Genomic DNA, 27,035 nt, shown 5'->3' on the forward strand with positions numbered 1-27,035 from the left:
AGTTGTCCTTCTCCTAGATTGGCTGCGAACCAAGGCTAACGAGTCCAATCAACCCACCCGGTTATACTGCCGGGAGCCCAGTCGCCCCCACAGCAGACTTTGTAAAAACAGGAGGTACCACGAGAAGGTGCTGCTGCGGACACATTTGCATAGGAGCAGCCATATGCTAAGGTCCTGATGAACCAGCGGTGATCACTACACCAGGAAGCGAGAGGCCACCGCACCGCTTCACATTCCTTTTGGCAAGTAGGACATCTGGCCCAATACTCACCACCTCCCATCACTCCTTACATCACAGAATGTATAGAGTTAAAGTAAGATGATATCTCAGTATGAGCCCAAGGTAGGCAAAAGTCAGAAAGCTTGCAGCTGGCCCAGTAACAAACTTTATTAATATTACAGGCTCAAAACTAATGGTGGAAATTTGGAAGTGCCAGACCTCCTTCGGCCTTGGGGAGCTGGAGAATTGATCTTCTTAGACGGGCGGGCTTGTTGTTGCAAATGAACTCGTTCATATGCCGATCAAGACTGATGAAAAAGGATTTATTGATACAATTGGGATACGTTGCAAGCGATATAGGAATTTTGGCAGGATGACCATTTCTATCAGATTGAAATGACCCACAAGAGATAAGGGAAGGGTGGCCCATCTGGACATGTCTGATTTACATTTATCTATTAGTGACTGAACATTTTTGAGGAACAAATCCTTAAAAGAACTCGTAATAGATACCCTGAAGTATTTGAATCCCTCTAATGCTATCTTAAAGGGGAATGTAGAGTGGGGAAGTACTTTCGCCAGTTGGTTTAAAAAAAGAAAAATCGCTTTTTTGGAGATTTATTAGTTGATAATTTTGAAGCGCAATGCATTGAACGATGTGTGGTCACACTTTTGATAACATCAGATGTTTGGTTCTGTAGGTTATTAGGTACTTTGTTGCGCATTTCACCACCACCATTGGTAGGAATGATTATTAGATTATTGTGATTCACACATTTAGGAGAGGAGAGCTTGGGAGCAAGACAGCAGGGTAGGGAGACTCTCTCAGTATTACAGACCAGGCTGTCAGTCTGACAATCTACACTATGAGAAATTTCCTGACTAATCACATTAATTAAACTAGTTGACGCCACATCTGCATTAGATTTAAACCTAGTAGGCTCTCCAATCACCTGCAACCTGCTGAATGATGTCCCTAGTGTCAAACTAAACGTAGACAGCTATCTAGTATATCTATATCTACACTATATGGACAAAACTATTGGGACACCTGGCCATTACACCTACAGGAGCTTTTATGACATCCCATTCTAAATCCATAGGCATTCATATGGAGTTGGTCCCCCCTTTGCTGCTATAACAGCTTCCACTCTTCTGGGAAGACTTTCCACAAGATTTTGCAGTGTCTGTGGGAATTTTTGCCCATTCATCCAGAAGAGCATTTGTGAGGTCAGGCACTGATGTTGGACGAGAAGACTTGGCTCACAAGCTCCGTTTCTAGTTCATCCCAAAGGTGTTCGATGGGGTTGAGGTCAGGGCTCTGCTTGGGCCAGTCAAGTTCTTCCACACCAAACTCACCCAACCATGTCTTAATGGACCTTGCTTTGTGCACTGGGGCACAGTCATGCTGGAACAGAAAAGGGCCCTCCCCAAACTGTTCCCACAAAGTTGGAAGCACAGAATTGTCCAAAATGTCTTGGTATGCTGAAGCATTAAGATTTCCCTTCACTGGAAGTAAGGGGCCTAGCCCAAGCCCTGAAAAACAACCCCATACCATCATCCCTCCTCCACCAAACTTTACAGTTGGCACAGTGCAGTCAGGCAGGTAACGTTCTCCTGGCATCCGCCAAACCCAGACTGGTCCATCAGACTGCCAGACAGAGAAGTGTGATTCGTCACTCCACAAAACAAAATTCCACTGCTCCAGAGTCCAGTGGCAGCGTGTTTTACACCACTCCATCCCACGCTTGGCATTGTGCTTGGTGATGTAAGGCTTGCATGCAGCTGCTCGGCCATGGAAACCCATTCCATGAAGCTCCTGGCGCACAGTTTTTGTGCTGATGTTGATGTCAGAGGAAGTTTGGAACTCTGCAGTTATTGAGTCAACAGAGCACTGGCGACTTTTACACACTATGTGCCTCAGCAATCGTTGACCACGCTGTGTGACTTTATGTGGTCTGCCACTTTGTGGCTGAGTTGCTGTTGTTCCTAAATGCTTCCATTTTTCAATAATACCACTTACAGTTGACAGTGGAATATCCAGCAGGGAAGAAATTTCACCAAATGACTTATTGCAAAGGTGGCACCCTATGACAGTACCATGCTTGAATTCACTGAGCTCTTCAGAATGACCCATTCTTTCACAAATGTTTGTAAATGCAGACTGCATGGCTAGCTACTTGATTTTATTCACTTGTGGCAATGGGTCTGAATGAAACACCTGAATTCAGTGATTAAGAGGTGTGTCCCAATACTTTTGTCCATATAGTGTATATTGCTAGACAAAAGAGCAGCACCGTTCCCAGTAGGGTGAATGCCGTTCCCAGTAGGGTGAATGCTGTCCACTTTCAACAGGAAAGGGCGGTCCCAGAAAGAAGGCCCGTTATCAACAAAGCCGAATCCCTGCTCATTACAGTAAGGAGCCAGCCAGCGGTTCATTGAGGTAAGCCAACTCTACATGTCATCATTACCCCTCACAGGTAAGGGACCAGAGACAGTTAATCAATACCAACCCATCTTTCTGGCAAACTCAAGCATTCTGACTAGGCTGCTTTTTGTGAGATGTGATTGCTTCATCCTTGCATTATTGGTGCTGGCATGAATAACAATGTTGCTGAAAGTAGTGGTGCTGTGTGCCTGGGTTCCCTGACTCTCCCTCCGTGATGCCAGCACCCTAAGATTATCCTCTATGTCGGAGACCCTCGCCCCGGGTAACAGTGAACCAAGGCTGGCGAAGCTAATCTAACATTGCGGGTAATGGAGTCTCCTATCACTAGCGTGCGTTGCTTTACTGTGTCGACAGGAGCGGGAGAAGCACGCTGGCCGGTAGGACTACCAACAAGGCTGGTGAGTGGCGAAAATCGGTTTGCAGTCAGGAGAGGTGACTGCAGACCAGGCCACACAACCAGTGGCTTGCTCTGGCAAGCCTTAGTGTTAGTTTGTTTTTATATATCTTGTATGTGTGTTTGGCCTCTGCTGTTCTTTCCTCGAAGTATTTTCTATATAACTGTTTTTTTTCTCTTGCATTCGTTTAATATTAGTTAGCCACGGTTTCTCCGTATATTTTTGTTCCAATACTTTCTTCACTAGAGGACAGCTTTTTTCAGAGAGCAGTTGTTATGGACAGAAATGTGTCATAGGCTACATGTAAATCGTCCACATAGACATTATTCCAGTCTTGTTTACAGGACTTCATAGCGTCTTTTGATTTGTATCTAATTGTTGTGACTGTCTTGGCCATTCTTGGTCCGAGTACAGCTCTGTATGACTGCAAAGACTGGCAGGTGATCACTTTCATTTACCTTTATTTAACCAGGTTAGTCCCATTGAGATTAAAATCTCTTTTACAAGAGAGACCTGGCCAAGAATGGCAGCAGTACACCAGTTTCAGCACACACTCACATGAAGACAACAGAATAGCTCAAAGTGCAAAATAGAATAAAAATGAAGGGAAAAGAGACAAATTTGTTTTGGATTTAACAGCTTTCCAAAACTTCCTCGGATCATTCAAGTTTTCAGTAGTGACGGATAGGTAAAAATCAGCTTTGGCTTTTCTAAAGAGAGAAGTAAATTTGTTTCTCAGCTGTCTAAAAAGAAGCCAGTCAGCCTCAGTACCTGACTTTCTTGCTTTTGCCCAGGCCACATTTCATTCATGAAGCAGGCTTGAGAGCTCAGTGGTGAACCAGGGATTATCCCGCCCCTTAATTCTAAATTTACGAATAGGGGCGTGTTTGTTTAAAATATCCAGAAAACTATCATGGAAAAATGTCCAGGCCATTTCACCATCATCAATGAGGGCAATTCTATTCCAGTCAACATGAGATAAATCATGTAGAAAACCCTGCTCAACAAACATTTTCATATTGCGTCTTTGGACCAAATGAGGTTTACACATAGGGACCTTAGCATCTCTGATAGCAGCTATCACACAGTGATCAGTCACATCATTTGGGAAGACACCAATAGCAGAGTACTTATAGGGGGCATTAGTTAGGACTACATCAATGAGAGATGATTTCACAGGACATTTAGGATTTGGTCTTGTAGGAGAGTTAATTATTTGCATCAGATTCAAAGAATCACATTCTGCTTTAAATGCATCGGACACAGGCAACAACCAATCCCAGTTTAGATCACCAACCACAACAATCTCATTGTAGTGCACCTTAGACAGCAAGTTAACAAGTGTAGATAAAGAATGACTAATCGCAGATGGAGTTCTATAACACCCAACCATCATGACATAGTGATCCTTAGGCACTTCAAGATTTAGGGCCAGGAACTAAAGTTGTTTACTCAATTATTTTGAGAGCGCTAACTTAACATTGAATTTGCATTTGATGTAGATAGCAACACCACCACCTTTTTGAGAAAGTCAGAGCGAAACACAGTATAGCCATGAATACCAATATCCTTGTCAAGAACAGACTTCGTTAGCCAAGTTTCAGATAATGCAACAACATCAGCATCAGTTGAATTTATCCAAACCTTTACCATATCCAATTTTGAGATTAAGCTCCGAACATTTAGGTGAATAATACCCAGACCAGACCTACATTTAAAATCAGCTGGAGTATTACAAGTATTGATGTCAGAATCAGCAGGGCCAGGGTTTGGCTGCACATTACCAGACATTAACAATAAAAGAATGACAAGATATCTCTGTTTCGTATTTCCACTGCAAGGCAGTGTATTTTTAGAGTGTAACATGGTAACAAAATTAGCGAGAGAATTCTCAGAAAGCATAAAATAACTTTTTAAAACAGAGAGACTCAGGAGGCGGAGCAACTCAGTCCCCTAGTCAGAATCTCCGTGAGAATTGCCCGGCATCTGCTCACGCAGTTTAGGTAAAGTGCTAGTAATCACACTGGGTACGACCGGTGGAGAGTGCACCTTCCCCAGTTCACTCTCCTGTTGGAGGTCGGTTTGCCCATAGTCCCAGAGCGAGAGCGCAATAACCAGCACAAGAGGGAAATTCATTTCCAGAAATGTGCCTGTTCGAATGTTTGCAATGTGAAGTGATTCAGTTCAAGTTCAACCCTGTATGTGTGCGTGCATGTGTGTATGAGCGAGTGAGTATGTGTGTAGGCTGTCAGCCGGGAAGTGGGGAGGGGGAAAGGGCAACACAGCGAATGTTCGATAGGCTATGTAAGATAGTTCAGGTCAGTTCAAGTTCTAGCCTATGTGTGTGTGAATGTGTGTATGTCGGCCAAGGAAGCCAGGAGGGGAAAAGGAAGAGCAGGACCTTAGTCGGAGGTGGACTGGGAACAGTCGGAGGGAGAGCGGCAAGCAAGAGCAGGGCAGCAGGCAGGCAGAAGCGAGGGAGGGCAGCAGCGAGGGAGAGCGGCAGACCCAGGACAGGCAGAGCAACAAGCAAGCGAGGAGTGGAGCATAATCCGAACCACGATAAAATACTCTGCTTAGCGGAGTATAGTCAGCGGATAGTATGGTCAGGACTTTGAGAGGCAGTTCCCGGATTTTAGTGCCAAATAACAACTTTAAAGCCAAACAAACAGTATGAAACAAACACATCTCAAAGGACAAACAGACGTGGAGACGCGCGAGGCCATCTTGGAAAGCATTTGTGTCATAATAATATATAATCATCCACTTGTTTCTTCCTTTTCAATAACATTAGTAAACATATTATCAATTAGTGCAGCACTGTGTGTTGCTCTTCTAGCAGGCCTTGTGATTGAGGGATATAAGCTGGTACTGTACATTAAGTTAATGAATACATCCCATAATATACCAACACACTGCCTGGCACCCTGGCTTGGTGAGCTCAATGTTTGGTTCGAGGCAGCGTTAGAGGACACAGAGACATACCTTACTGAAGGACACCTGGTCCTGACAGATGGGACAGTCATGTGACAGGAACTTGATGGCCGCTGGCAGGTCCCCATTTAACTGGACTGCTTCCAGAATGTCTTTGGGGTTAAATCTCTGCCCCTCCAGGGCCAGCAGGCTGTGGAACATGGCCACCTTATCAGGGGGGAGATTTATAGGAGGTGGGACCTGAGGGACAGAATGAGCACACAGGAGTAAATAAAGGGTTGCAACTCATTCTGAAGACTCCAAATCCTGCAGCAATCTGAAACTTTGAAAAAGTGTCACAGCAGCAAAACCAACACCCAGTTGAACCTCGTTTCAGACTCCTCGGCCTCTACAGTTGAAGCTCCTTACTCAAAGGAAGCTGCTGTGGATAAGAGAAGCAACTAACTGGTTACGTCATTAACTTAAGTACTTTTTCTTGATGCGTGCTGATCTACATGTAATCCAGTGTCCACATGGGGATCATTACAATTTCCATTGATGTGATCTCCTGAAATTTCAGGAACAGACTTGCATGTTTAAATGACACTTCAACAGATTAGACATTTAGATACTACTAAATACGTCACAGTATTTTCAATGTCTTAACTCAAGAATCAAGTTTATACTGATGTGCACAAGACTAAGTTCGTAAAGACAGTATCCTGATGCAATTCTTCTTCTTCTTCTTTCGGCTTGTTCCCTGTTTCCCAGGGGTCGCCACAGCGAATTTGATAGTTTCCATCGGTACCCTGTGAGGGTACGCACCGATGGCATTCTTGTCAAGCCGCATAATGATTTGGCAAAATTTTACGTTGGATGCCCTTCCTGACACAACCACTAACCCTATGGACGAGGGCACAGGTGAAGTGCTGGATGCCATCCCAGTACTCATGGACTTGCACCCATGCCTGCCACCATTCTGATGCAATTAAGAGTGTGTTATTATAATTATGTTGTTAAAGTATCGTGTAGCACAGGAACAGAACCATTGGTTCTTGAGTCTTGCTCACCTTGGTCCGGTTTAGCCTCTCCAGGTCCAGTCGAGATTCTTTAGAACTGCAGGGTTGTGCCTGGAGATTTTCTGCCCCTGTTAGCGGAACCACCAAATTATTAACCTATAGGTCTTCTACCACAGTATCCATGATTCTATAGCTGATAGATGTACAACTGTTTTATAGCTCTATAACTAGTAGATCTGCAGCAATAGTCATAGACCTCTAACTAATGGAATTACTGCAATATTCATAGACATATTACTAATAAAACTGTCACTGTATGAAAGTAATCATAGATGGAGGGCACGTAGATCTTCTGTTATACTGCTGTGCACCTCTGTTAATCTAAGTATCTTAACATGGATCTAAAATCTAATATAGCTACATTAATTAGAACATATAACCCAGCCACTGAGGATGCACAAGTCCAGAGTTGCAGAGAAGTATGTAGGAGCGGTGCAGGATATGTATGAGGGCAGTGTGATAGTGGTGAGGTGTGCAGTAGGAATGACAGATGGGTTCAAGGTGGAGCTGGGATTACATCAAGGATCGGCTCTGAGTCCTTTCTTGTTTGCAATGGTGATGGACAGGTCGACGGACCAGATCAGGCAGGAGTCTCCGTGGACTATGATGTTTGTGGATGACATTGTGATCTGTAGTGAGAGTAGGGTGCAGGTTGAGGAGAGCCTGGAGAGGTGGAGGTATGCACTGGAGAGAAGAAGAATGAAAGTCAGTAGGAGCAAGACGGAATATGAGAGCAGCTGAAGGAGGAAGAAGAAGAAGACTCTATAGTTTGCTTCAGTCTACAGTCTGCCCTTTTTTCTCGTACCGCTCACTGAAGCCCTTTCTTTGTGCGCGGAGTCGGGGCTCCCGCACCAAACTCTCCTTTCACGGCAGCGACACGAAAGCCTGCTTACGATTCCTTGTTCGCCACCGCTAACCAAGAGTAAACACGTTTCTTTAGTGTGAGCAGCTGCAACAGAAGTCTGCTAACTACAAGAAACAGGAGCAACAAGTGAGTTTATTACAGAGACGACCCACGGATTCTGCAGGAGAACAAAGGAGCGACTCGTTTCTTCTAACCTGCACCATTGAAGCACTGCACGGTAAAGACCACAACTAATGTTGGAACCACAGACTCGAACAAACCTGGCTCATCCAAGAACATCGGAATCACAAGCAAACATACCAAAGAATTCCCGGCACTTCCTTTTTTATGGACTGGTAACTGCGCAAATCTAGCAAGCATAGAATAATCGTTTATATGGCTAAGCACTGGACTGCTTAACTTTATCACCGCTCATTTACTGAGCTGGTTGTTCACTGAAATGTATTGTCATGATATCTTTTCATGGTTAGGTATTCGGTAGTTGGCTCTGCCACGCCACACATGAGGTTAGTTATGCTTTAGACAGACGCAGGGTCTTGCATGCAAACTAGCCAACCTCTTTCTAACTTGGGCGCCATAATCCTACTCGGATTACATCCGCATACTGTAAATTGGTCTGGAACATTTATTACACATGTGGGAAGGAAACTCAAAGATCCCACTTTATAAACTCCTTTGTTTCTCACCAGGGAGAGTAGGACTAAGACACACATTCTTCCTGGCGGACACACGACATGCGCCCACTTGAGCATGCACACTCACAAATCCATCTTCAGTGTTTACTGATACTTAGCAAATCAGCTATAAGGTTTATCACTGGTTGTCCGGGTGGCGTGGCGGTCTATTCATTGTCTACCAACACAAGGATATCCGGTTCGAATCCCGTGTTACCTCCGGCTTGGTCGGGCATCCCTACAGACACAATCGGCCGTGTCTGCGGGTGGGAAGCCGGATGTGGGTATGTGTCCTGGTCGCTGCACTAGCGTCTCCTCAGGTCGGTTAAGACAGACACTGGGTGGTAGTGAAGCGTTGCCAGATGGCTGGGCAACCACTTCAGAAATAGTGAGGGAGACAGCTAGGAAGGTGCTTGGTGTGTCATCAGGACAGAGGAAAGAAGACAAGGAGACTTGGTGGTGGAATGAGGAAGTACAGCAAAGTATACAGAGGAAGAGATTGGCAAAGAAGAAGTGGGATAGTCAGAGAGATGAAGAAAGTAGAAAGGAGTACAAGGAAAGGCAACATAAAGTGAAGAGAGAGGTGGTGAAGGCAAAGGAAAAGGCGTATGGTGAGTTGTATGACAGGTTAGACACTAAGGAAGGAGAAAAGGACTTGTACCGATTAGCTAGACAGAGGGAGCGAGCTGCGAAGGATGTGGAGCAAGTTAGGGTGATGAAGGATAGAGTTGGAAATGTGCTGACAAGCGAGGAGAGTGTGCTGAGAAGGTGGAAGGAGTACTTGGAGGGGCTGATGAGTGAAGAAAATGAGAGAAGGTTAGATGATGTAGGGATAGTGAATCAAGAAGTTCAGCGGATTAGCAAGGAGGAAGTGAGGGCAGCTATGAAGAGGATGAAGAGTGGAAAGGCAGTTGGTCCTGATGACATACCTGTGGAGGCATGGAGGTGTTTAGGAGAGATGGCAGTGGAGTTTTTAACTAGATTGTTTAACACAATCTTGGAAAGTGAGAGGATGCCTGAGGAGTGGAGAAGAAGCATACCGGTACCGATTTTCAAGAACAAGGGTGATGTGCAGAACTGTAGCAACTACAGAGGTATAAAGTTGATCAGCCACAGCATGAAGATATGGGAAAGAGTAATAGAAGCTAGGTTAAGAGGAGGAGAGGTGATGATCAGCAGCAGCAGTATGGGTTCATGCCAGGAAAGAGCACCACAGATGTGATGTTTGCTTTGAGAATGTTGATGGAGAAGTATAGAGAAGGCCAGAAGGAGTTACATTGTGTCTTTGTAGATTTAGAGAAAGCATATGACAGGGTGCCAAGAGAGGAGGTGTGGTATTGTATGAGGAAGTCGGGAGTTGCAGAGAAGTATGTAGGAGTGGTGCAGGATATGTATGAGGGAGGTGTGACAGTGGTGAGGTGTGTGGTTGGAATGACAGATGGGTTCAAGGTGGAGGTGGGATTACATCAAGGATCGGCTCTGAGCCCTTTCTTGTTTGCAGTGGTGATGGACAGATTGATGGACAAGATCAGGTAGGAGTCTCCGTGGACTATGATGTTTGTGGATGACATTGTGATCTGTAGTGAGAGTAGGGTGCAGGTGGAGGAAAGCCTGGAGAGGTGGAGATATGTATTGGAAAGAAGAGGAATGAAAGTCAGTAGGAGAAAGATGGAATACCTATGCATGAATGAGAGGGAGGGCAGTGAAATGGAGAGGATGCAAAAAGTGGAGGCGACGAAGGTATACGACTTTAAATACTTGGGGGTCAACTGTCCAAAGTAACGGGGACTGCAGGAGAGAGGTGAAGAAGAGAGTGCGGGCAGGGTGGAGTGGGTGGAGAAGAGTGTCAGGAGTGATTTGTGACAGAAGGGTACCAGCAAGAGTTAAAAGGAAGGTTTACAAGATGGCATTGAGACCAGCTATGTTGTATGGTTTGGAGACAGTGGCACTGACGAAAAGACAGGAGGTGGAGCTGGAGGTGGCAGAGTTGAAGATGATAAGATTTTCACTGGGAGTGATGAAGAAGGACAGGATTAGGAACGAGTATATTAGAGGGACAGCTCAGGTTGGATGGTTTGGAGACAAAGCAAGAGACAAGATTGAGATGGTGTGGACATGTGTGGAGGAGAGATGCTGGGTATATTGGGAGAAGGATGCTGAATATGGAGCTCCCAGGGAAGATGCAGAGGACAGGAAGAGATGAAAACGGATGATCCGCTGTGGCGACCCCTAACGGGAGCAGCCAAAAGTAGTGGTAGTCGTAAGGTAAACAGTGAGATTAGATACTGTGTTTTTACTTTTGATAATTTTGTAAATAAATCAATTTTAAATAAATGCTTTGATTACACGTGCTGGTCTATTTAATGTTGTACAATTGTACGCTGCCAACCTCTCCAAAGACCGTCAATATTTACTAGCTATAGATATGGTGAATTTGGTTGTCATTATTAATTTTAATTCTTAATCAGTTACAAATTGATAGTTAGTATATTTTATGATACTGATTGGATTATTCCATCAGATTTAGCAGTTAAATTATAAAAAGATTAAACACCAAAATTAATGGTTGATAAATTTATGAGACTGATTTTATGAGATTGATTTGACAACCCTACTGCACCCACAACAGTTGTGAGTAGATTTTGGATTTATTAAGTTAACGGGTACAGGATGCTGCATAGGATTAGGCAGTTTTAGTCTCTTGGCAGGAAACCAGGATACCAGGAGTCTGACGGCTGGTGGAAATGTACCAGTATTACCTTGTTGGTAATGTCTGACACGTCATATTAATCCTGTTCAAATCAATGTTGCAGATCCAGCCCTATGTCATCGTAGAAGTAATAAGTAAAATGAAAGGTTTACCGCTCCTCTCCAGGAACTGAGTGGAGAACAGCGAGGAGCATCTGGGCTTCTGAGAGAAGGAGGTGCTGGGAGGAGAGGAAATAAAGTTAATCCCATTCAGACAAGACGCTTTCCTCCATTCAGACAGTGTTGGGGAAATATTTTCTTCATCAGAAAACATCACGGACACATAGAGGCCCTTTTATTGTGTATGAGGTAGAAAACCATGGACCCATGAATACAGCTCAGCCAAGTCAGTCGTGAGCAGTCAGTTTAGCTCGGACAACACAAAGGCCGAATCCAAATCTCAACCCTCCAGACTGGTGGGCTCGTCCCTCGCTCACATCGGTCACTGTGATTATGACTGAAGTACGCTGTATCACTGCATTAAGTCCACCAGACTGGAACAGTCTGGAAATGTGGGGAAGTCCGGGCATTTGGATTCAGCCAAGAGGAGGCAAGACTGACTTATGATGACATCACTCACCTTGCTTCAGCAACATGCCGTTCATGTGGCTCAGCCAGCATCAGAGGTGTACTGTGTTCTGGAGTGTGCTGGGTTCTGTTTGGGCCAGGGGGCGTAACATGAAGGGGTGTGGCATAAAGGGGTGTGTCTTTTTGGAAGGCCAGCCTCATCTCCATGATTAGCAGGGTGAGATTGGACACACCCTGTCAAAGAGAAACAAGTAGCAGACGAGAGCCATGAACAGAATGAATACCAGAGGGACAAATGTTTTTCCAGCTGAATGAGAAACTATCATGTGAACCGTGTCAAAATGAAATAAATATCACACACAAAGTTATTAGTTTAGGTACCCCCCTGTTGACAAAATGAATCGTGCCAACAGTCAGTGAGTCACACGACCATGGCTTGCTATGAAGCGCACACAGACAGGCATTAGACCACTTAGCTACTGTTCAATTGTCATACTGAGCAAAAGGAATGATATAAGCAGCTCCTCCTGAGCTTTTCAGGCACGACAGTCTCTTGGGTTTATAGTAAATGTTGAGATAAACAAATTAATCCAGTCGAGTCCTGAATTTAACCTCAACCCAAAAAGAGCATCTGTAGGGTGCATACGAACGGGCTGTTTGAAGTATACAAGTACCACCATCTGTATGGTGACACATGGACCAACATAAATGATTTAGTGTTCATCCCTTTTACAAAGCCACCAGCAGTGGCCCGGCCGGACTGCTGCGGCAGCAAATAGACTTACATTCCTCCAGTTGGTCAGGTAGGGCAGACTGACGTGTCCACTGGTGTCCACACAGGGACAGACAGGGTTAATCACCATGGAGACAGATGGACAGACGTAACACCTGGGACGGTTGGTAGGATGAGTGTCGTGGAGCCAGATACATACTGGGATGTTATACTCATGTTCTTAAAAAGCACAGAATAAAGACAGAATTTACAACCAAATCATTTCCAGTAATGGACCTTAAACAGAGCCATGCTGCAGCCATGCGAGGCTTCTCACCATCAAAGTGAACAGGAACAGTGCCTGCCAAATACACCAACTTTTTCTTCTCTTTGTTTGGGTAACCTGGGTTGTAGACAAAGGACATACCAATATCAATTAAACTAGCAGAGTCCAAACCATCCAGACACTTCATTAACTAGACCTATCCCACAGAGCCACCCAAAACAGAACACAACAAAACTGAGACAACGCAATAGAACAGATGGGAAAACAAAAGAAAATGAGAACAGAACAAAACACAACAGAATATGAAAGCCGCATGGAACACAATAGAAAGGAACCTAACACAACACTGTGAAATGTAAAGATAATCTAGATATTAATTGTATAACACTCTTGTGGCAAATCTCAGCCACAGCCGGAGCCCTCTGGCACAGAGACATGGAACCGTTTATTAAAACAGCAGATAAAAACACTCAACACAACAGCAAAAATAGACGCCTAAATCAAGTCTTCCGCTGGGGAGACAGTGAAGGTCCGCGTCCCCTCAGTCTTCAGCTCTCCTCCGGTCTCTCTCGTGTCTTTATTTGGGCTGCAACAGCCATGTTCTAACCTGTCTGAGCCAATGACGCTGAATTTAGACATGTACAGCACACTAAACTAAACTCTAATCACACACACACACACACACACACACACACACACACACACACACACACACACACACACACACACACACACACACACCAGTAAACACAATGCTTCCCTCAGCATACCAGCAGCAGAAGCAGGTTTGGTTTAAAGTTACGGTCCAGTATGAAAAAGAGGCAAACATGAACTTACAGTAGAAATCCACATAGAGCCGCAGGTCTCTGTAGGCAGCTCTGACACCTCTGATGTCATTCAGAGTTTCAACAGGGAAACTGTATTTACACTGAAGAAACGGGACAGATAGAGCTCAGTCTACATCACTGCTGGAGATGTTACCATGTCAGTGAGGAAACGGGGCAGATAGAGCTCAGTCTACATCGGTGCTGGAGATGTTAGCATGTCAGTGAGGAAACGGGGCAGATAGAGCTCAGTCTACATCGGTGCTGGAGATGTTAGCATGTCAGTGAGGAAACGGGGCAGATAGGGCTCAGTCTACATCGGTGCTGGAGATGTTAGCATGTCAGTGAGGAAACGGGGCAGATAGAGCTCAGTCTACATTACAGCTGGAGATGTTAGCACGTCAGTGAGGAAACGGGGCAGATAGGGCTCAGTCTACATCGGTGCTGGAGATGTTAGCATGTCAGTGAGGAAACGGGGCAGATAGAGCTCAGTCTACATTACAGCTGGAGATGTTAGCACGTCAGTGAGGAAACGGGGCAGATAGAGCTCAGTCTACATCGGTGCTGGAGATGTTAGCATGTCAGCGAGGAAACGGGGCAGATAGGGCTCAGTCTACATCGGTGCTGGAGATGTTAGCATGTCAGTGAGGAAACGGGGCAGATAGAGCTCAGTCTACATCGGTGCTGGAGATGTTAGCATGTCAGTGAGGAAACGGGGCAGATAGAGCTCAGTCTACATTACAGCTGGAGATGTTAGCATGTCAGTGAGGAAACGGGGCAGATAGAGCTCAGTCTACATCGGTGCTGGAGATGTTAGCATGTCAGCGAGGAAACGGGGCAGATAGGGCTCAGTCTACATCGGTGCTGGAGATGTTAGCATGTCAGTGAGGAAACGGGGCAGATAGAGCTCAGTCTACATCGGTGCTAGATATGTTAGCATGTCAGCGAGGAAACGGGGCAGATAGAGCTCAGTCTACATCGGTGCTGGAGATGTTAGCATGTCAGTGAGGAAACGGGGCAGATAGAGCTCAGTCTACATCGGTGCTAGATATGTTAGCATGTCAGCGAGGAAACGGGGCAGATAGAGCTCAGTCTACATCGGTGCTGGAGATGTTAGCATGTCAGTGAGGAAACGGGGCAGATAGAGCTCAGTCTACATCGGTGCTGGAGATGTTAGCATGTCAGTGAGGAAACGGGGCAGATAGAGCTCAGTCTACATCGGTGCTAGATATGTTAGCATGTCAGCGAGGAAACGGGGCAGATAGAGCTCAGTCTACATCGGTGCTGGAGATGTTAGCATGTCATTGAGGAAAGGGGGCAGATAGAGCTCAGTCTACATCGGTGCTGGAGATGTTAGCATGTCAGTGAGGAAACGGGGCAGATAGAGCTCAGTCTACATCGGTGCTGGAGATGTTAGCATGTCAGTGAGGAAACGGGGCAGATAGAGCTCAGTCTACATCGGTGCTGGAGATGTTAGCATGTCAGTGAGGAAACGGGGCAGATAGAGCTCAGTCTACATTACAGCTGGAGATGTTAGCACGTCAGTGAGGAAACGGGGCAGATAGAGCTCAGTCTACATCGGTGCTGGAGATGTTAGCATGTCAGCGAGGAAACGGGGCAGATAGGGCTCAGTCTACATCGGTGCTGGAGATGTTAGCATGTCAGTGAGGAAACGGGGCAGATAGAGCTCAGTCTACATCGGTGCTGGAGATGTTAGCATGTCAGTGAGGAAACGGGGCAGATAGAGCTCAGTCTACATTACAGCTGGAGATGTTAGCACGTCAGTGAGGAAACGGGGCAGATAGAGCTCAGTCTACATTACAGCTGGAGATGTTAGCATGTCAGCGAGGAAACGGGGCAGATAGGGCTCAGTCTACATCGGTGCTGGAGATGTTAGCATGTCAGTGAGGAAACGGGGCAGATAGAGCTCAGTCTACATCGGTGCTGGAGATGTTAGCATGTCAGTGAGGAAACGGGGCAGATAGAGCTCAGTCTACATCGGTGCTGGAGATGTTAGCATGTCAGTGAGGAAACGGGGCAGATAGGGCTCAGTCTACATCGGTGCTGGAGATGTTAGCATGTCAGTGAGGAAACGGGGCAGATAGAGCTCAGTCTACATCGGTGCTGGAGATGTTAGCATGTCAGTGAGGAAACGGGGCAGATAGGGCTCAGTCTACATCGGTGCTAGATATGTTAGCATGTCAGCGAGGAAACGGGGCAGATAGAGCTCAGTCTACATCGGTGCTGGAGATGTTAGCATGTCAGTTTGTCGCTGTTGTGACGTTAAAACCTGGTGGTGGTTGTTTAAAAGCGCCGCTAGCTGCCTTAGCATGACCAGAGAATTTAAAGATTCTAAGTTATTTAAACATAGTTGTCTCACCTCATGCAGCGTTTCATGTTCAAATTCAGCAGAAACTTTTGGCATTTTCAGCTTTTAAATTATTAACGCGACATGACGTCAACCAAAACCCGTGCCTTGAATTTAAACGGATTTACTTCCCTTTCCCCACTTTTCAAAATAAAAGTACAATTTCTGACTTTCCAAATGACGACTATGTTAAACGTATGATTTTCATATTTTTATGTTTAGAGTATACATGCATCTTAAAGCATATAGATTAGATATGATCAAGTTTGACTTTATGAACCCCGCAAGCTGAAAATGTCTAAATTAGTCCATAAGTATTAGCAGCAGCGGCAGCAGCAGCAGCAGCGGCAGCGGCAGGGGCAGCAGCAGCAGGGGCAGCAGCAGCAGGGGCAGCAGCAGCAGGGGGGGGGTGTTCGCTGAAGACAAAGCAGTGATCATGGTCCGTGTAACGCTTATGGGTTACGTTTTCAAGAGAAGTGAAAAATAGAAAATTGGGAAATTTCTGTTCATACAAACTCAATCAAATCAGTAATTGGTATTTTATATTAACATAAAATTTGGAAAAGAGAAAACTGGAAAAATGAATTTAAATTTTCAAGTGTTCTTTTTTTCATATTTTATATTGAAAATTGAAGTGATGAGCATTACACTGACCAATGGCCAATCATACGTCATGTTCCTGTTCACTGTGATGGTACCTAAAAGAAAAATGACCAGGTATTAAAAAAACAGAACAAAACAAAAACAAATGATGAAAAGAAAACCAGAAGAATTCAACTAGAATTCTCAGTAGAGAATCCAACAATCCCAGTGCATAAGACCGATGTGTGCAAGGGACGAGTCCACCAGTCTGGAGGGTTGAGATTTGGATTCGGCCTTTGTGTTGTCCGAGCTAAACTGTGACTGCTCAGGACTGACTTGGCTGAGCTGTATTCATGGGTCCATGGTTTTCTACCTCATACACAATAAAAGGGCCTCTATGTGCCCGTGATGTTTTCTGATGAAGAAAATATTTCCCCCAACACTGTCTGAATGGAGGAAAACGTCTTGTCTGAATGGGATTAACTTTATTTCCTCTCCTCCCAGCGCCTCCTTCTCTCAGAAGCCCAGATGCTCCTCGCTGTCCTCCACTCAGTTCCTGGAGAGGAGCGGTAAACCTTTCATTTTACTTATTACTTCTACGATGACATAGGGCTGGATCTGCAACATTGATTTGAACAGGATTAATATGACGTGTCAGACATTACCAACAAGGTAATACTGGTACATTTCCACCAGCCGTCAGACTCCTGGTATCCTGGTTTCCTGCCAAGAGACTAAAACTGGCCTAATCCTATGCAGCATCCTGTACCCGTTACCTTAATAAATCCAAAATCTACTCACAACTGTTGTGGGTGCAGTAGGGTTGTCAAATCAATTTTATGAAATCAGTCTCATAAATTTATCAACCATTAATTTTGGTGTTTAATCTTTAATAACACTCCAGTCCAGTTGGTGGCGGTTGTAGTGGAATATGGCTACAATATGTTAATGTTCTCATTATATTATCCAGGGTGCTGCCTATAACATCCATAGGAAATTTGGGTAAACCAAATTAATAAGTTTCAGATCTGAATTATCGATTACAGGGATTTCTGTCATTGCTTTTTATTTTACCCCCCCCTCCTTTTTTTTTCTCCCCCAAGTGTACTTGGCCAATTACCCCACTCTTCTGAGCTGTCCCGGTCTCTGCTCCACCCCCTCTGCTGATCCGGGGAGGGCTGCAGACTACCACATGCCTCCTCCGATACATGTGAAGTCACCAGCCGCTTCTTTTCACCTGACAGTAAGGAGTTTCACCCGGGGGACATAGCACGTGGGAGGATCATGCTATTCCCCCCAGTTCCCCCTCACCCCTGAACAGGCGCCCCGACTGACCAGAGGAGGCGCTAGTGCAGCGACCAGGACACATACCCACATCCAGCTTCCCATCTGCAGACACGGCCAATTGTGTCTGTAGGGACGCCCAACCAAGCCGGAGGTAACACGGGGATTCGAACCGGCGATCCCCGTGTTGGTAGGCAACAGAATAGACTGCTACACTACCCGGACACCCCGTCTTTGCTTTTTAGAGAAACATACATACGACTTTCAATAATAGAGACATCAGTTAATGGCTAAATGTCTGTCAACAACAGTGTAAATTAATAAATGAATGAACACGCCGATAAATGGAAAATCAGAATCGAACAGATGAATGCAAGCATCCCTTTGAACCGGCAAACCAGAGCTTATCACTTAGTTTTGCCATGGTGTAAAAGGGTATGTGATGTTCAGATCTACCAAAGAAGACAAGTCAATATGAACTGATTAAAAACGTCCGTAAATAAAACTGAGATCTTTGTAATGAGATGTCTTGATGCTGCTCAATAATCCAGGTAAGGAAATCACAGACGGTTGAATCAGTTCATCTGGACACAACCTTTATTGACAGATATGTTTCATCATCATCTAAGTGACCTCTTCAGCCTCACCTGACTGCAGATGTCCCACCCTTATAAACATCACAGTGGCATGACCACCCAAACCAATGACCAGTGTCAAAGAAGAAGAGAAAGGCAACAGCTGCCTGAGCGTAAACCAGTGGTGACTCTGTATGTGGCGGGAGTGTCAGAAAAGCTGAGACACATATATTCCAAACACCACATCTCAGTTGCTTTCAAACCCCAAAAACGCTGTGCCAGAAGTTGGTCCACCCCAAGGATCATGTGGCCCGGCACAAACAGAGCACTATAGTGTACGCTGGTAAGTACCAGGAGGTTTGCCATGACTTGTACATCAGGGAAACTAAACAGACGCTGCTCAAGAGGATGACACAACACAGGAGAGCTAACACGTCAGGCCAGGACTCCACAGTCTACACCATCTACAGGCCGGGACTCCACAGTCTACACCATCTACAAGCCAGGACTCCACAGTCTACACCATCTACAGGAGAGGACTCCACAGTCTACACCATCTACAGGCCAGGACTCCACAGTTTACACCACCTACAGGCCGGGACTCCACAGTCTACACCACCTACAGACCGGGACTCCACAGTCTACACAATCTACAGGCCAGGACTCCACACTCTACACCATCTACAGACCAGGACTCCACAGTCTACACCACCTACAGGCCAGGACTAAACAGTCTACACCACCTACAGGCCATGACTCCACAGTCTACATCACCTACAGGAGAGGACTCCACAGTCTACACCATCTACAGGCTCGGACTCCACAGTCTACACCATCTACAGGCTCGGACTCCACAGTCTACACCACCTACAGGTCATGACTCCACAGTCTACACCAACTACAGGCCGGGACTCCACAGTCTACACCATCTACAGGCCAGCACTCCACACCATTAACAGGCCAGGACTCCACAGTCTACACCACGTACAGGCCGGGACTCCACAGTCTACACCATCTACAGACAAGGACTCCACAGTCTACACCACCTACAGGCCGGGACTCCACTGTCTACACCACCTACAGGCCGGGACTCCACAGTTTACACCACCTACAGGTCATGACTCCACAGTCTACACCACCTACAGGCCAGGACTCCACAGTCTACACCATCTACAGGCCGGGACTCCACAGTCTACACCATCTACAGGCCAGGACTCCATAGTCTACACAACCTATAGGCCAGGACTCCACAGTCTACACCACCTACAGGCCAGCAGTCCACAGTTTACACCACCTACAGACCAGGACTCCACAGTCTAGACCATCTACAGGGCCAGTGGCCACTCTTTCAGGGATGAGGATGTGCACATCCTAGATAGGGAGGAACACTGGTTTGAACGGGGAGTCAAAGAGGCCATCTATGTTAATATGTTAAGAGGGAACGACCATCCCTGAACTGAGGAGGGGGGAGGGTGTGTGTGTGTGTGGAGACTTTGATAAAGTACAAGTGCAGTTTGCTTTAACTTAAATTTTCTTGTCCAGCATTAAATTACTTCTGTGTAAAACCAATAAACATATTAAACCCCTTAAAGTAAAGCTTTTTAAATCACAAAAAATTATAAAAAATATTCGTGTAATTATGTGAAAGGGTCCGGCAGTCCTCAGCTGATTGTTCACTGAGGAGCATCGTCTCTTGGAGGGCTGAAGGCGTCAATCTCCTTCACGATCCTCTCAGCGATGCTCCGACAGTTGGCAGCCACCACCCTTCGAGACATCAGGTCAAACGGACCACCTAAAGTTAGACACACCACATATTAGAAACAATGCACTAAAACTGATCTTACCTGTGGAGGCATGGAGATGTTTAGGAGAGATGGCAGTGGGGTTTTTAACTAGATTGTTTAACACAATCTTGGAAAGTGAGAAGATGCCTGAGGAGTGGAGAAGAAGCATACTGGTACCAATTTTCAAGAACAAGGGTGATGTGCAGAACTGTAGCAACTACAGAGGTATAAAGTTGATCAGCCACAGAGTGAAGATATGGGAAAGAGTAATAGAAGCTAGGTTAAGAGGAGAGGTGATGATCAGCGAGCAGCAGTATGGTTTCATGCCAGGAAAGAGCACCACAGATGTGATGTTTGCTTTGAGAATGTTGATGGAGAAGTATAGAGAAGGCCAGAAGGAGTTCCATTGTGTCTTTGTAGATTTAGAGAAAGCTTATGACAGGGTGCCAAGAGAGGAGGTGTGGTATTGTATGAGGAAGTCGGGAGTTGCAGAGAAGTACGTAGGAGTGGTGCAGGACATGTATGTGGGCAGTGTGACCGTGGTGAGGTGTGTGGTTGGAATGACAGATGGGTTCAGGGTGGAGGTGGGATTACATCAAGGATCGGCTCTGAGCCCTTTCTTGTTTGCAGTGGTGATGGACAGGTGGACAGACAAGATCAGGCAGGAGTCTCCATGGACTATGATGTTCGCGGATGACATTGTGATCTGTAGCGAGAGTAAGGTGCAGGTTGAGGAGAGCCTGGAGAGGTGGAGGTATGCACTGGGGAGAAGAGGAATGAGAGTCAGTAGGAGCAAGACAGAATACCTTGTGTGAATGAGAGGGAGGACAGTGGAATGGTCAGGACGCAAGGAGTGGAGGTGACGAAGGCATATGAGTTTAAATACTTGGGGTCAACTGTCCAAAGTAATAGGGAGTGCAGGAGAGAGGTGAAGAAGGGAGTGCCGGCAGGGTGGAGTGGGTGGAGATGAGTGTCAGGAGTGATTTGTGACAGAAGGGTACCAGCAAGAGTTAAAGGGAAGGTTTACAAGACGGTTGTGAGACCAGCTATGTTGTATGGTTTGGAGACAGTGGCCCTGATGAAAAGACAGGAGGTGGAGTTGGAGGTGGCTGAGATGAAGATGATAAGATTTTCACTGGGAGTGATGAAGAAGGACAGGATTAGGAACGAGTATATCAGAGGGACGGCTCAGGTTGTACGGTTTGGAGACAAAGCAAGAGAGGCAAGATTGAGATGGTTTGGACATGTGTGGAGGAGAGATGCTGGGTATACTGGGAGAAGGATGCTGAATATGGAGCTGCCAGGGAAGAGGAGAAGAGGAAGGCCAAAGAGGAGGTTTATGGATGTGGTGAGGGAGGACATGAAGGTGGCTGGTGTGACAGAGGACGACGCAGAAGACAGGAAGAAATGGAAACGGATGATCCGCTGTGGCGCCCCCTAACGGGAGCAGCCAAAAGTAGTAGTAGTAGTAGTACTAAAACTGATCTTATGAAACCATTTTTTGAGGAAGAAGTCACCCTATAGTTATGTGAAATTTCAGTATTCACTGAATGAAGCTACTAAATAGCTAATAAGCTACTTAGTAGCTAATAATGCCAATAAAAATGTATCCAAAGTTAATAATAATAATAATAATAGTAATAATAATAAAAATAACAATAATAATAATAAATTCTATTTGTGGGCACCTTACAGAACATAGTAAAAAACAAGCAGCACTGTACCAGACAGCATAAAATCAAAACAAGCAAGGTAGACAATACAATGTTAACACAACAGATAAGTATCAAATCATCATTTGCACAAAACTCAATGAAGTGTGTAACAGACTGAATATGCCAGTTTGAAAAGGTAAGTTGCGCTACCTTCCACGTCCATCAGGACGCCCCCGGCCTCGGAGACGATGACTGCAGCAGCAGCAACATCCCAGCAGTGGACTCCGATCTCGTAGTAAGCCTCCACACAGCCGGACGCCACCAGACACATGTTGGTGGCAGCAGTGCCTACTCCTCTTATCCTGTAGGAGAACCAGATCTTGAAGCCTTTAAAGTCAGAGACAGAGGAAACGGAGGACCAGCCAAACATCCTGGAGCAGGACTGACAGGAATAAGCGCCATAGTATAGTCATGATTTAAAATGATTGTCTTCACCAGGCCCACTCTCATTCAGCGTTTTGTGAGTTAATAACATTCTTATCCATTTGTTAATCAGTATGATATTCTTATGTTTGTGATATGATCTCTCTCATCTCATCTCATCTCATCTTCAGTGGCTTCTCCGGGGTCGGGTCGCAGCAAGCTAAGTAGGGCACTCCAGATGTCCCTCTCCCCAGCAATGCTTTCCAGCTCCTCCTGGGGGATCCCAAGGTATTCCCAGGCCAGATTGGACATGGAGTCCCTCCAGCAAGTTTTGGGTCTACCCCAGGGTCTCCTCCCAGCTGGTCCTCCTGGACCAGTCTGCGATGCCGGAAGTCAGCACACCCCAGTCCCCACTTTTGCCTGCATCGCACCCTTCAACCAATGCTCATCCCCGCAGGTGGTGGATCCATGGGGTGGTGACTCCATGTTGTTTTTTCGGGCTGGGCCCAACTGGGCCCCATGGGCCAAGGCCCGGATAAGTCATATGATAAATATATATTCATGTTATATGTTGATATGATAATCAAGGATATTCGTGTTATACTGAGAAGAAAACCAGGTCCATATGAGAATAGCATGGTTGTCTCTCAAGCCAGATTTTTAGTTTGAGTTAATGGGCTGCTCCTCTGTTCTTTGACTTTGCTGCTTCCAGGTGTAACCTGAGTATTTTCTTAACTGTCCAGTCAGGCTCCGCGGTGAGACTAGCAGAAAGTTGTGATTGTAAAAGAAGTTGTGTAGTGAAACATGGCATACATTACTGAAGTGATAGAGTACACAGAATACACAGTATTGTTTACCCGTGCACAGGGAGGCAGAGGATCTTCCTCATGCTGGAAAAGATTCTTTCGACCACCTCAGGGTCTCTGTCGGAGCCAAACTCTGTGGCAATGATGGCCTGGTTGATTTCTGAAAGGAAATTAAATGACTATAAACAAGAAGTGGCAGACTGGTTCCTGACTGGGAGCACTACAGCAATGTTCCATTCCTCATTCACATCTGGAACCCTAACCATGACAACTGCTAGTGCCTTGCTCTAACAGGAACTAAACCCCCTAACTTTAATTTTAAGGCAATGGAAAGAAGAACTGGAGTTGGTCTCCGGGCGCTGCAGCTGCCCACTGCTCCTATAAAATAGGATGGGTTAAATGCTGACGAAAAATTTGTTGTAAGAATACAATGATAGAGTGGCTTTTTTCTTCTAACCCTGGCAGGGAGCTTGCTCTCAGAGACTAAAACATACCTGAACTCTTCCTGTTGCCACAGGAAGCCATCAAACTCATTTCTTGTAACAATACAAAAATGTCATTACCGTAGAAATGTTTATCCATTCACCAAATGAGCCCATTTTGCTAAAGCCGATTGTGTTATCAAATCACCTTTCTGATCAGAGACCTGCAGCGGCTGGCCGTTGCAGAATGCCCCCTTCCCCTTCTTGCCAGTGTACATTTTGTCCTCTATGCAGCTGTAGACCACTCCAAACTCCAGCTGTGGTACAAACAGTCTGTTAGAGAGGAAACAGCCTTTCTTACAGTAAAAAAGATTCAAAGGAGATCACTATTCATGTTCTGACTTCTTTCAGTTGCGTAAAGGTTGATTATCATTCAGTCAGCAGCACAGCTAGCACTACTGCACCAGCCTTAATCATGCTATCCTGGTATAATCACAGGTAGAACGAGTAGCGGCTGTTGTACAGTCATATTGGTTGTCATGGGCACATCAGCATCACATTTCAGTCTTTCTTCCAACGTGTACGTGTTTGTCGCTGCACCAGTGTTCATCCTACCCGGTCAAAACATTTCAGTAGTGGTACACGGAGACTGGAGAGAGTCTCCAACCATGGTGAAGATGACTGGTAGCGTTATGGAGCCTGACTACATGATAAACATGGTGAACATTACTGATTATTACGGGGGGAAAGTTACAGATTGCAACTTTAAAGACAATATGAAAATTTACTTTTCTACTTTGTTAGCTTATTTCCCCAATCATTACACTCACCAACTTATGTAAAAAGAATTACAAAAATTCAGTTTTTCATTTATTTTACATGAAGCTTATTTTCCTCTAAAACAGACAAATTTTATAATTGGATCAATAGTATAAGTACATGGGGAGCAACCTTCCAACCAATATCATCAAATGATTTACACCGTCCAATCAAATCACATCCCTCCCTGCATTTTGTCCCATCATAATATTCTGTTTTACTTGGAAATACTTCACATTATACATATCAAGTTATGTACAACTTGAAACTTTTCACCCATTTGCTGGTAAGTGCAGGAGAAAGTTTGTCGACAACTCTGTGCTTGTTATCCATGGTAAATCTTGCAGGCATCATGAAAAATATGCCATTGTCAATAGCACGCGCCAACAAACAGGAAACTGGTAGGACCGCTGCAGTAGAAACCGGAAGTCAGTGGACTACACTTACGCACAGAGTGCATTGAGAAGGTCTGGAGTTTGACTTACCTGTTTATTGACAGCGAAGCCAATGGAGACAGCAACAAAGGGATATCTAAAGGTACAGATATACTATTTAAGGATGGAGGTGTTCATTTTGAGGTCATGAAGTTCATTTCCTGACATTTAATTCTCATGTTGAAAGTTTCACTTGTAATAAAAAGGTAAATAAACATAAGTGAGAATCAATTTCACAACAGATCAGTTCAACTCCTCTCTTTAATTGTCTGCAAACCTAATGCGGTCTCTGGTTCATCTAAATACAAAGAAGTTGATGTCTACCGTCTACTTTGAGCTGTTCATCTTTAAATATGTTCAACTCTTCCTTTGTGTCAGGCTGCTTTTGGAGGACCTGTTAAGACTTAGGCCGCTTTTAGATGAAGTAATATTTACTAGAAGTTACCCATGAACAAAGTTAGTGGTTCCGTCAACTGGGTCAATGATCCAGGTGGGGCTGTCAGTCAGAACACAAGGTTCACCAGCTGCTACAGACTCTTCCCCGATAAACCTTTCATTGAGGAAATAAAATATTTTCATAAACAAACCATCTTGATAACGTGACTTATTAGACCACTTTCATACCACAGCTGCGAGGAGGACTCATGAGGAATGAAAACTATATTAAAAGAGAACTGAATTAGCTGTAGTCAAGACTGCCAAACCCCAAGCCCTCCATGAAAGCTGTAAAGCACTGGCAGAACCCTACCGGTGTGTGGGGAACTTGTCCTTCACTGACAGGATGATGAGAGTCTCCACCTTCTGGTCGGTCTGGGTCACCAAGTCAACGGAGGAAGACTTGGTCATCACCTTCATCTCATTCTGCACTGCCTCCCGAACAAGCTACACAAAGTCAGCGGCTCCAATGAGTACTATGCTTAGCTATCAGCCATCCTAATCAATGCAGAGGAGTTCAGACTAGATAGACCACTAACAGCTTGTTACAGCCCACGGTAGCGCGGGACACGGCCATTATTAGCCCTTGTCGCTCTGCTACTCACAGAGCCGGCTTTCCGGGCCACGGACACTGCGTGGTCCATGGCGCTCTGCCAGACGTCCGTCATGCCGTCCGAGCGGCGGCGGCTTGCCTGGGATGGAAAGCAAAGCGGGGTAAGACAGACACACCGACGACGGAGAGACAGACCGGTGTCTTTATGAATAGTCTCCTGCTGACATTGGTCCAGTCTGTCAGCAACTCCGGAATGTACACCCGCTGAAGTTTCTAAGACGCCACGCCGCCTTTAACACAACAGGCACTGACAACATTGAACGCGGCCATCAGAAAAAGAAATTACTCACCAGTCAGCAGTTTTTACTTTTCAACTTTCTTTTATTATTATTATTATTATTCCGAGTAGCGTTTACGATTCCAATAAGCCGCTTCCGTGACGGGGTTCTTCTTCAGACAGCGGAGCGTGCGACCGGGAAGCTGAAGGTTCTGCCACCTACTGGTCAAACAGTCAATGACAGCTTGGTCAAGACGCTTTGCTTAAAGGGCCGTACCAGCCTGAGGACGCCCAAGCCAGCGCCTTCTCGTGCCGGTCCCAAGCCCGGATAAATGGGGAGGGTTGCGCCAGGAAGGGCATCCGGCGTAAAACCTCCAATTCACATTTCCATACCGGATCGACTGAGGCCCGAGGAGAGGTTTTTTTAATTGAAAATGTACAAGAACAAATATGGCGACAATAACATTTAACAGGTATTTGAACGTTACGAAGAGATTTCCAGAGGGAACCACAACTTAGCAAACAGTCATAACCAGATCCACACACACAAATAGAGAAGGTGCTTCACAAGTTCTGAACGGCAGGATTTAAACTACCAGCACTTCCGGTCCGCTGCCGTTAAGCGTCGCCACAGCGGAGCATCAGTTTCTAGCACTTCCGGTCCGCTGCCGTTAAGCGTCGCCACAGCGGATCATCAGTTTCCAGCTCTTCCGGTCCGCTGCGGCTTCCCGTTAAGCGTCGCCACAGCGGATCATCAGTTTCCAGCTCTTCCGGTCCGCTGCGTCTGCGCTTCCGGTCCGCTGCGGCTTCCCGTTAAGCGTCGCCACAGCGGAGCATCAGTTTCTAGCGCTTCCGGCTGCTGCCGTTAAGCGTCGCAACAGCGGAGCATCAGTTTCTAGCGCTTCCGGTCCACTGCCGTTAAGCG

General features: G+C 45.6%; 2 protein-coding genes across 3 annotated transcripts in view; both read right to left on the reverse strand.

The window, feature by feature from the left end:
• Positions 1 to 16,165, reverse strand: part of si:dkey-181m9.8 (E3 ubiquitin-protein ligase RNF31) — an 81,388-nt gene extending 65,223 nt beyond the window's left edge. The window contains exons 1-8 of the mRNA XM_056293956.1: positions 16,074 to 16,165; positions 13,707 to 13,797; positions 12,921 to 12,986; positions 12,657 to 12,823; positions 11,924 to 12,105; positions 11,458 to 11,522; positions 7,048 to 7,124; positions 6,050 to 6,238 (exon numbers count right to left, since the gene is read on the reverse strand). Of these exons, the coding sequence (XP_056149931.1) occupies positions 6,050 to 6,238; positions 7,048 to 7,124; positions 11,458 to 11,522; positions 11,924 to 12,105; positions 12,657 to 12,823; positions 12,921 to 12,986; positions 13,707 to 13,797; positions 16,074 to 16,118 (882 nt within the window). The 5' untranslated portion in view covers positions 16,119 to 16,165. The remainder of the gene's footprint in view (positions 1 to 6,049; positions 6,239 to 7,047; positions 7,125 to 11,457; positions 11,523 to 11,923; positions 12,106 to 12,656; positions 12,824 to 12,920; positions 12,987 to 13,706; positions 13,798 to 16,073) is intronic.
• A 2,345-nt stretch (positions 16,166 to 18,510) lies between these two features.
• LOC130123568 (inositol monophosphatase 1-like) lies at positions 18,511 to 26,299 on the reverse strand. 2 transcript variants are annotated; one of them, XR_008811334.1, is made up of 10 exons: positions 26,184 to 26,299; positions 25,886 to 25,972; positions 25,594 to 25,727; positions 25,291 to 25,395; positions 24,897 to 24,942; positions 23,801 to 23,909; positions 23,222 to 23,330; positions 22,152 to 22,303; positions 19,370 to 20,294; positions 18,511 to 19,338 (listed from the first exon to the last, which is right to left on the reverse strand). XR_008811334.1 is itself a non-coding variant. In XM_056292779.1 (9 exons), exons 2-9 carry the CDS (start codon positions 25,946 to 25,948, stop codon positions 20,176 to 20,178), a joined length of 837 nt encoding a protein of 278 aa, XP_056148754.1. In that variant the 5' UTR covers positions 25,949 to 25,972; positions 26,184 to 26,299; the 3' UTR covers positions 18,511 to 20,175. The 2 variants fall into 2 exon arrangements, 1 of the variants encoding a protein (XP_056148754.1); XM_056292779.1 differs by having other exon boundaries at positions 18,511 to 20,294.
• Positions 26,300 to 27,035: the final 736 nt, after the last annotated feature.

This window comes from Lampris incognitus, chromosome 14, assembly GCF_029633865.1.
Source record: "Lampris incognitus isolate fLamInc1 chromosome 14, fLamInc1.hap2, whole genome shotgun sequence".
In the NCBI taxonomy this organism is placed as follows: Eukaryota; Metazoa; Chordata; class Actinopteri; order Lampriformes; family Lampridae; genus Lampris; species Lampris incognitus.

Excerpts from the sequence above, each read along its gene's own strand:
- LOC130123568 (XM_056292779.1), bottom strand. The coding sequence starts at position 25,948 with ATGACGGACGTCTGGCAGAGCGCCATGGACCACGCAGTGTCCGTGGCC. Across the intron at positions 25,396-25,593 it reads GACAAGTTCCCCACACACCG|GTTTATCGGGGAAGAGTCTG; the intron begins GTAGGGTTCTGC and ends CCTCAATGAAAG. Across the intron at positions 22,304-23,221 it reads CTCTGCCTCCCTGTGCACGG|GATAAGAGGAGTAGGCACTG; the intron begins GTAAACAATACT and ends GTTCTCCTACAG.